The sequence below is a fragment of the Hipposideros armiger genome, unplaced genomic scaffold (genome assembly GCF_001890085.2).
Source record: "Hipposideros armiger isolate ML-2016 unplaced genomic scaffold, ASM189008v1 scaffold_150, whole genome shotgun sequence".
In the NCBI taxonomy this organism is placed as follows: domain Eukaryota; kingdom Metazoa; phylum Chordata; class Mammalia; order Chiroptera; family Hipposideridae; genus Hipposideros; species Hipposideros armiger.
The window spans coordinates 160,732-170,868 of record NW_017731500.1 but is presented as its reverse complement, the minus strand read 5'-3'; the positions used below and the strand labels follow the sequence as shown (position 1 = coordinate 170,868).

Genomic DNA, 10,137 nt, shown 5'->3' with positions numbered 1-10,137 from the left:
TCCCCTGCTCCCTGCACCAGCGAATGAAGGCTGTGCCCCCATTCACCTGCCCCTCATCTTCCTCCCCACCAGCCTGCTGGGACACCCGGAAGGGCAGCCTGGTGGCAGAGCTGTCCACCATTGAGTTCAGCCACCGAGACCCCGTGTACGGCACCATCTGGCTGCAGTCAAAGACGGGCACTGAGTGCTTCTCAGCGTCCACGGATGGGCAGGTACCGGCCGGCCAGGTGCTGCAGGGGTGGGAGGGGGGTGAGGAGCAGTAGTGTTTCCCTGGTTCCCCATCAGAATCACCTGGGAATGTTTCCTTTTGCATCTTATTTGTAAATTGAAAAATAGGTAATACACGCACATGGAACAAAACCCAAAAGGTACAAGAGGGCAGGCAGTGAAGTGCCTTCCTCCCACCCCTCCCCGCAGGCACCCGCCCACACCGCCTTCTTCCATCTGCCTTCTGGGATCGTCTGCACACCGAAGCAAGCACATCTGTCTTCTCTGCTGTCTTTTTGCACACTGACATGTTGCTCTGCACTTGACTTTTTTCACGTAGCATGACATGAAGGTGATTCCATATTTCATGAAGCACTGCCCCGTGCCTGTTAAGGACCGCATTGGGTGTGCTATAATTGATTTCAGTGAATTTTAATATTTTGTTATTACCCCCAAAATATAGCAAAGAGCGTGTGTGTGTGTGCAGAGTATTGCATACATTCACAGCACACATTTCTGGGATTTCTGGATCACAGCATATGTGCGTTTATAACATTGCTATACACCGCCATCTTGCGGGGAGCCTCTGAGAATACAGAGTCCAGGGCCTACAACTGGTGATTTGGATTCAGGAGGTCTGGGGTGAGGCTCCGGCACCTGGCTTTTATGACACTTCCCCATGACTCTGATGACCAGCCAGGTTTGGGGCTGTGGACCAGAGCAGTCATTCTCAAAGCATGTTTGTTCCTGCAGGTGGCTGGTAGCCTCTGTCACGCACCTTTCTGTGCCCTAGTAGGGGGCCCCAGGGAGTTGGAGGGGGTGAAGGAGGCCAAAGCCGGGAGAATCGAGGGACCTCAGGTCTCAAAGTCTCCCGCTCCTCCCATCAGGTCATGTGGTGGGATATTCGAAAGTTGAGTGAGCCCACCGAGGTGGTGATCATGGATATCACCAGAAAGGAGCAGTTGGAAAATGCCTTGGGGGCCATCTCCCTGGAGTTCGAGCCTACTTTGGTGAGTGTCCCTCCTCTCCCCTCCCCGGGCTTCCATTACCAGGTCAGCCAGAGCCAAGGGCAGGCTGTGGCTGGTGTATCCGACGCTTGCGGACCCCAGGCTGCTGCTGACTTTGTGCACTGCTCCAGGGAGCATCGTCCTTGACCTGGGTGGTCTTTACAAGAGCTATCCAGCAGGTGGCAGCAGAGCTTCTTGAGGAAGGAAGCCATTCTAATTCCCAGGGGGTCACTATTTGGCCAGTTGGCTGGGCTGAGTAAAAGGCAGCCAACTTTCAGACAGGACCAGATTCCAGAAAAGCCCCATTCTATGTAAGAGGCCTGTCCAGGACCAACATCAGGAGGCCAAGCTCTGTCTCTGCCTTGTGTGGGACCCTGGGCTGGTTTATATCACTACCTGTAGGGAAGGAAAAGGTGTTGGAGAAGGAAATGAGATCAGAGGAGCCTCCTAGGAAAACCACGTCATAGGCATAATTACGCCGTTTAGTAACTGAGAAGGAACAGTAAACAAATATCAGAGTCGAGTGGCAATGTGAATGCGTCCGAGGAGGGAAGCTTCTAGAAACAGCAAGTGACGCCTCCCTCCAAAGCAAGAAAACAACTTTCTCAGATGGCTCTTGGCTTGGGCTGGTTCCTGGTTTATGTCTCACTGAAGCCCAGGCCTGGCTCCCTCTTGGGATTGTCACTGGTTTGCCTTCGGGTCATCCCTAGGCCCTTAAGAGGTGGAGGTGCTCGGGCCTCACTCCTGCTCTGGGAGGCCTCACCCAAGGCTGGCAGATGAATGCTGATGGGGTGAGATGGAAGACAATTTAATTGGTCCTCAATCCTGGGCCTAGAAGTCAGGGTCGGAAGGACTTGGAAACACATTCTATCCTGGAATCAGGGTTTTTGAGGCCGAGTGCTAGATGCAACGACCATGCCACCACTAGCTTCCACCTCCCCGTGCCTGTCACTGAGCACTCACTATGTGCTGGACACTTGTAACTGCCTTACGTGATGAGTTTATGTCATCGCCCATGAGGATCTTGTGAGGTAATGTTATTATCCCTACTTGACTCAGATAAACAAAATGAGTCTTAGTGAGGTTAAGTCATGTGCTCCAGAACTTGAAGCTGGGACTCAAAGCAGGGCTCTGACTCTAAGGCACAGGCTCTCCACCCCAACCCCACCAAGAAGCCTGAGGCTGGAGGCACGATGGGCCGCCCGGATCTGGGCAGCTGATCTCCCATACTAGCCGGCAGGAGCCCTGCAGTTTACTTTATTATTTACTTTTCTGGGCCACGTAAGCTGTGTCTCTTCACTTTCCTTTGACCTCCAACTTGTAGTTCAGTTTTGTTGTTTTTTTAATTGTAGTAATAAACACACAACATAAAATTTACCATCTTATGCATTTTTAAGTGTACAGTTTAGTAGTGTTAAGTATATTCGCACCATTGCACAACAGATCTCCAGGACATTTTCATCTTGCAAAACAGAAACTCGCCCGCACCTACTGAACAACTCCCCACGTCTCCCTCCCGCCGGCCCCTTCGACTTCCTGTCTCTGTGAATTTGACTCCTCCAGGCACCTCATTGAAGTGGACTCTTAACAGGATTTGTCTTTTTGTGGCTGGCTTATTTCACTTAGCACACTCTCCTCATCCACATTGTTGCTCGAGTCAGAATGTCCTTCCTTTTTCAGGCTGAATAATACTCCATTGTATGGATAGGCCACATTTTGTTTATTCATTCATATGTCGATGGACATTTGGGTTGCTTTCACCTCTTAGCTGTGGCGAATAATGCTGCTACGAACACGGGTGTACAGCGTAGCCCAATTTTGTAGGGAGTAGCTGGAAGCGGGGGCTCTTCTAGACTCACGGTTTACATGATTCAGTCAGTCATTTCCTTTATCTGTAAACAGACATTCAGGATCTTTATGGCAAACCACGAAGTGGATGCAGTGGTGCCACATGAGGAGGGCTGAGGATGAGACTCTCCAGAGACTAGAAGAGTTGGGGGAGGGGGCTTCGTTAAACATGGAGCAGACTCTAAAAAAGGCTGGGATCTGACAAGGCTGGGAAGAGGAGGGCAGCTCTCCAGGAGCTGGTGGGACGCAGCCTGAGCAGAGGCTTAAACCGAAGGCCCACCGCGGAATGCTGCTCGCTGTGCCAGCTAAGCCCCGAGCTGACGTTTCATGGACACGTCTGCTCCTGTGTCACCCGCTCTCCACAGCCAACCAAGTTCATGGTGGGCACCGAGCAAGGCGTCGTCATCTCCTGCAACCGCAAGGCCAAGACGTCGGCCGAGAAGATTGTGTGCACCTTCCCTGGCCACCACGGCCCCATCTACGCCCTCCAGAGAAACCCATTCTACCCGAAAAACTTCCTGACCGTCGGCGACTGGACTGCCCGCATCTGGTCAGAGGAAAGCCGGGAGTCGTCCATCATGTGGACCAAGTAAGGGGGGAGGTTGGGGGCGGGAGAGGGATGCAAGAGGGTGGAGGAGACAGTGACCTGAGCCTTCGTGTGTCCACCCGTAAAATGGAGAAAACAGCACCTCTGCAAACACCTGAGCTTATGCTAGGAAGTGGCCTGATTCACCCAGTTTACAAAGGAATGCACTTCAGACCCCTGGGGCTAGTAACAACAACAGCCAGGGGTTAATACTCACGACCCTGCAGACAACCCGAAGAATAGGCAGCATCACCCTCCTGTCACCTCATTGTTTGTTTGAGGGACCCCGAGCTACACAGAGGCAAAGCCACTTGCTCCCGGTCCCCCAGCTGGTGACTACCTTTTGTTTATCCATTCAGACGCTGAGGAACACTTGGGTTGCTTTCACCTCTTGGCTGTGGTGAATAATGCTGCTATGAACACGGGTGTGCAGCGTAGCCCAGTTTTGCAGGGAGTAGCTGGAGGGGGAGGGCTCTTCTAGACTCCTGTTTTACATTATTCAATCAATCATGTACTTTATTTGTAAACAGGCATCCAGGATCTTTATGGCAAAATGCCTAGTGGACACATTTTTTTGAGGAACCGCCATATTGGTGTCCATCGTCGCTGCATCAATTTACACGCCCACCAACAGTGCCTGAGGGTCCCCTTTTCTCCACAGCCTCACCAACACTTGTTATCTTTTGCTTTACTAATAATAGCCATTATAACAGGCGAGGTACTATCTCATTGTGGTTCTGATTTGCATTTCCCTGATGATTAGTGGTGTTGAGAATCTTTTCATGTACCTGGTGGCCATCTGTATGTCTTTTTTGGAGAAATGGCTATTCAAGTCATTTGCTCATTTTTAAATTGAGTTCTTTGGGGTTTTTGTTTTGTTTTGTTTTGTTTTCATTTTTGTTTTTTTGCCATTGGGTTGTATGAGTTCCTTATATATTTTGATTAACCCCTTATCAGATATTTTGTTTACAAATATTTTCTCCCATTCCATAGGTTGTCTTTTCATTTTGTTGATCGTTTCCTTGGCTGTGCAGAGAAGCATTTTGTTTGTTGTAGTCCCACTTGTTTATTTTTGCCTTTCTTGTCATATCCAAAAACTCATTGCCAAGACCAATCTCAAGGAGCTTTTCCCCTATGTTCTCCTCTTCTAGGAGTTTTATGGTTTTAGGTCATACATTTAAGCCTTTAATCCATTTTGAGTTGACCCTTGTATATGGTGTAAGATAAGTTTCATTCTTCACTGCAGAAACCTTTGAAAATCTAGATTAAACCAAGTAGGAAGTATAACACTCTCCTAATCTCAATATTATGAACTTTTCTGGGCATAACCTCCCTGTAGCTCCTTTCAATGAGTCCCACGGCTGGGGCACTGGCCCCGGATCCAGAACACGTGCCTGTTCCCGGGAGTTAGCTGGGGAGAAAAGCCAGTGGCCGGCCCACGGGAAGGACCAACCCACAGCCCTTTAAAGCGCAGCCCATGAGCTGCGGGTGGGTGAGGTTGGCATGGCGAAAAGTCACAAGGAAGAACTTCCTGATCAGCAATGAGCCCTGGAGCCCAGGAGGGGCTGGGTGAGCAGAGCAGAGACTCGGCAGCCTCTGTCCCTCCCAGCCACAGCGGTCCCTGACTGGTGGCACCCTGCTCCCCACAGGTACCACATGGCTTACCTCACTGACGGCGCCTGGAGCCCAGTGAGGCCGGCAGTTTTCTTCACCACCAAGATGGACGGGACCCTGGATATCTGGGACTTTGTGTTCAAGCAGAGTGACCCCGCCCTCAGCCTAAAGGTCATGTACACTCCCCTGCCATGCATCTAGGTCCTCAGGCCCCGGTGGCCCAGCAGACTCACCTGGGGGAAATTTTAAAAGGGAAAAAAGCAGATGCCTAGCCTCCCCTCCCGCTAGGCCTATTTCTTCAGAAGCCCTGGGCGTGGGCCCCTGGCAGCTGACTCTTCTCTGGGCTAATGTTATCATATTAACACAGCCAGAGCCGAGACCCACTGGCAGGGGCCAGGGATGGGCATAGGGTTTGGGAACCTACAGGATGAATATGAGGCTTGACTGAAAGGGTGGGGTGGGGTAAGGCGGGAGATGAAGCCGGGGACAAGGGTCTTGACAGCCAATCTCAGAGTGTGACTTTCATCCTGAGGGTCAGGGGGACTCACCATGAGTGTTGGAATGGGGCCACTTGGCTAAGCCTCCCCAGGGACCAGATAATCAGACAAACGAGGGGTTACTTTGCTCCTCTCTCCTCTCCCACCAGGTGTGTGACGAGGCCCTCTTCTGCCTCCGGGTGCAAGACAATGGGTGTTTAATCGCCTGTGGCTCCCAGCTGGGGACCACCACACTGTTGGAGGTATCGAATGGGCTGTGCACCCCCCAGAGGAATGAGAAGAACGCAGCCTCTTCCGTAAGTGCCCAGTGCCAGGGACAAGGCACACTCCAGTTCATGTCTTGACCTGGCCCCTGGCAGAGCAGGCCAGCCAGCCAAACACACGGCCCCTCCCTCTCACCTCCTGGGAAACGGGTGGATATTGAGCATGGTGTCCTCAAATGAGCCGGTAAATGGGTCTTGGAGGTGTCTGAATCCTCCCTGGCTTAACCACTAAGTAGCTAAGTGGCCCTGGGCAAGTCACTTTACCTCTCCAGACTTCAGTTTTTCAGCTGTCACTCAAAGTGGTTTGACTCGGTCAGTTTGTCCAGTGTCAAACAATGCATTTTTTGGCAGCAGAGCCCGTCAGACGAAGGCTAAGGAGACTGCCCATAGAGGAGACAGATAAAAGGGGATTGTCCTGGGGAAGGGGAGCTGGGGAGCTGGGCGGCTAAGGTCTCTCACTACACCTCACCCCAGTGGGTAGCCGTGGAGGCACCTCCCCAGAACCGTGGGGCACAGTGTGGAACTGAAAACCCCAGGTGCTGAGACCTGGGAGACCCTCCTGACTCTGTCTGACGCTGTGGTCCCACCATTGACTGGTCCTTCCTGGGCCCAGGGCCGCCATGTTGCGTTCTTCAGGCTGTTGTCTAATGTTCTTGGAACTCCTTGGAACCGAGTCACTTGTCATCCCTGCTCCCACCTCCTGACCCCAATGTTTAGCCCTCCTTTCTTGCCGTTATCCCTGAGTACAGACCTGTTTGGGGGCTGCTTTGAGTAGAGAGAGCAGAACCCAGTTTGGGCCCTGGGCTGGGAGCCCCGGCCCTCTTCCCACGGGCCTCTCTGCCCCTGTGTGCCCCAGATATTTGAGCGTGAGACCCGGCGGGAGAAGATCCTGGAGGCAAGGCACCGAGAGATGCGGCTGAAGGAGAAAAGCAAAACGGAGGGCAAGGACGACGAGCTGAGAGAGGAGGCGTCCTCCGTGAACCTGGAGGAGCTGGTCAGCAAGGCCGAGGAGGAGTTCTTCAACATCATCTTCACGGAGCTGAAGAAGAAGGAAGTGGCAGCCATGAAGTCCAAGCCTGTAGGGGCCTCGAGCGGGGCCCCGGTGGGCGGGATGGGAGCCATCGCACCTGGGTTCTGCCTGTTTGCTGACCTCCTGGGTGACCTTGCGCAAGTAGCCTTACCCGGTGGGCCTAAATGTGTCCGTCTGGCAAATGGGAGGAATTACTCCCTTCCTTCCGAGGAATCCGGAGTCTCCAAATGGACCTCAGGCTCCTTGCGGGGAGGAACTGTGCTCCCTGCTTCACGGAGTCCTCCTCTCCCTACCATGGTAGACGCCTTAAACATGCATGTGACCCACTGAATGAGAGGGGGGCTAAGTGAGGTGTCAGGTAAGAGTGAGCCTTGAGGCCCCTGGAGGAGGGGGCTATGACATCGTGACGTGGAGGGTGTTCTGCTTACCCCGCCTGGTGGTGGGGGGTGGGGTCTGTGCTGAGCTCATGTGTGCATGGTACCACCTAGCTGTAACATGGGCTGGTCACTTCACTTCTTGGTTCCTTGATTTTCATCCAGAAAATGAGATTAGCCATAAAGATGGTGAGTGGTCACCTTCCAGGCCCTTTGCTGCATCGGGGGACAGAGAAAGAAAAAGACATTGTCAGTCTGGGTCACTGCCTTTTGGGACCCACAGATAAGGTGCCACGGTGGGGAAGGGTGAAAGAGCAGCGTGGAGAGGAAAAGAACGAGCGAGCATGTGCCCGTGCCTACCCTTGTGAGCAAGGCCAGCTGTGTTATTTGGGGGCGTGGCCCAGTGCAAAATGAATGTGGGGGGCCCCTTGTTCAGAAAGTCTTGAGAATTTCAAGACAGTGACAGCAGAACACGAAAGCATGTGAGGCTCTTGTAAGTGCAGGCCGTGTGCGACCATACGGGGCGCCTGCTCAGGAAACTGGCCCTGCTTGCGAAAGCTGTGCGGCAAATCCTGGACTCCAATGGAGAGGCCAGGGTGACGGAGGATGGGTGAGCACACAGAGGATAGCTGGCTCCATCTCTGACTGCATTCCTCTTCTGCCTCCCTCTCACTGAGCCTCGTGACAGGCTGTGATTTCACGGGCACAGTTTGCATTTGCAAGTCTTTGGATATGAGTGGCTGTATTCTCACACTCCTGCGTGGCCCAGGTGGGGCAGGGCACGCCCTTCGTTTATGACAGAAGCGAGACTGGGCCCATAGCCCCGGACTCCCCCACCCACCACCCCTGGGCCCTCCAGCCTTCCGGAAGGCGATGGATGCCAACATTGGCCGCCTTCCACAGAAAGGCAGCTCTCAGACACCGTTGTTTGTGCTGAAGGTCCCAACAGGTGCTCTTCACAGCAGCTTGAGCGCACTAGATGAGGAAGCTGGGCCTCAGGAGGGGTTCAGGTTCACAGAACTTGGCCCCCTCCCTCTCCCGCCCCCCCACCCCCAACCCCCAACACACACACACTTCCTGCCTCTCTCTCAGTCTCTGCACTTGGCTAGAAATTCTGGGGTCAGAACTTGGAAAGCACTGCTGTGTCCTTACACTCATTATTTCTAATCCCAGTCACAGACCCTTGAGCAATTGAGTCTACTTTACAGGTGAGGGGACCAAGCAGACCCAAGAGGAGCTAGCCGAGGTCACCAGGCAGCAAGTGGCAGAAACAGGACTTGTCCCCGAGTCTGTTGGACGTGTCTGGATGCCCGCCGTCCACACCTACCAGGCCCTGGTGGCCTTGGCACTGGCACCCAGAGAGGGTTAACCTCCCAGGGCGCAGGGGAGGCCTGCCCCCACCAACAACTCAGTGCTGTCTTTCCTTGGCAGAAACGACCAAAGACAGAAGCGGATGAGGAGATGGAGGGAGAGGACGAGGTGGAAGAGGAGGCCTCGGAAGAGACTCCAACCTAGAAGGTCAGCCTTGCCTACAGCCCCCTAGGACATGGGCCTCTACCTCCCGCCTCTTGGCACTGCCCTGGTTTTACAAGTGGGGGGCTGAACTCCTCCCTTAAAGTGTCACTGGGGTGCGGGCAGGCGGAGCAAAGGGGCCCTGACCCAGCGCCCACGACCCACAGATCACTGGCCCCCACGAACTCACTGAGCCCAGACCCTAGTGGCTGCTTGGAGGGAGGGAGGGAGCAGGGGTGTCATCCCTGAGATGGGTGCCCCTGTCACAGCCCCCCGGGGCGTCTCCACCTCAGGTCCCACACAGCCTTTCAGCCTGGCCCTGCGTGTTCCTTCGATTCAGCTTCTCAAAGGATTTCCTGCCTTCATTTTCCTTCACAAGCTTGCGGAGCCCCACGGGGCTCGCCACAGCCAAGGTGGGGCCTCGGGCAGAGCCGGGGGTGAGGGCTGTCCTTCTCCCTTCCTGTCCCTCCCCGTCCACATACAACCCTGGGAACAGAAAGTCTGTCCTCTCTAAGCAACTCCCCAGCCATTTTACCTCCAAGAGCGTCAGAGTAAATCAGTGAATTGAGCTTGGTTATTCTCATGCTCTGCAAGCTTTCTGTTGTGTTAATTCTTGTAAAATTAAATTAATAACAAAGCTAACCATTAGTGCTTATTATGCATGCTGCACTGAGAACTTTTCATGTTATCTCATGTCATTTCTTTTAAAAGTTCCTGGAAGGTTTGTACTCTGATTATCCTTACCCTGCAGAGGAAGGAAGGGGTTCCGGGAGAGGTGGCGGGGCTTGCCCAGGCCACAGGGTGGGTGAGGGGCGGAGCAGGGCAGGAGGCCAGGCAGTTCACTCCCAACCTTGAATGTCAGTCATCTGTAGGCCAGGTGCTTGGTGGGGCTCGAGGGGGCCCCCATGGGCTGGCGTGAAATGATGACACAACAGCATTTGGTGACCATTGCCAGAAATGCCATAGGCAAGAAGGCACCTCAGAGCCATCTTTGCACCAGAAGTCCCAACCACCATTCATTCTGTGGGTGTCAGGTGTTCCTAACAGGGACCCAAAATGCCCTTTTAAAAATGCTTGTGTTAAGAAGCTTATTGGGGAGGGACCCAGGGCCAAGCTTTCTCTTGTGCCCACCCCATCCCCCCAAAAATTTGAGTGTCCATTGTGGCTAGACCTTGATAAAATAATCATCACGGTCACAT

General features: G+C 53.5%; 1 protein-coding gene across 1 annotated transcript in view; it reads left to right on the top strand.

Annotated features, from left to right (window-relative positions):
* The window catches only part of DNAI2 (dynein axonemal intermediate chain 2), a 33,541-nt gene extending 23,961 nt beyond the window's left edge, over positions 1-9,580 (top strand). The window contains exons 4-11 of the mRNA XM_019650941.1: positions 21-212; positions 1,095-1,217; positions 3,428-3,651; positions 5,298-5,433; positions 5,909-6,055; positions 6,879-7,100; positions 8,858-8,944; positions 9,232-9,580. Coding sequence (XP_019506486.1) covers positions 21-212; positions 1,095-1,217; positions 3,428-3,651; positions 5,298-5,433; positions 5,909-6,055; positions 6,879-7,100; positions 8,858-8,941 — 1,128 coding nt within the window. The 3' untranslated portion in view covers positions 8,942-8,944; positions 9,232-9,580. The remainder of the gene's footprint in view (positions 1-20; positions 213-1,094; positions 1,218-3,427; positions 3,652-5,297; positions 5,434-5,908; positions 6,056-6,878; positions 7,101-8,857; positions 8,945-9,231) is intronic.
* The last annotated feature ends 557 nt before the right edge of the window (positions 9,581-10,137 follow it).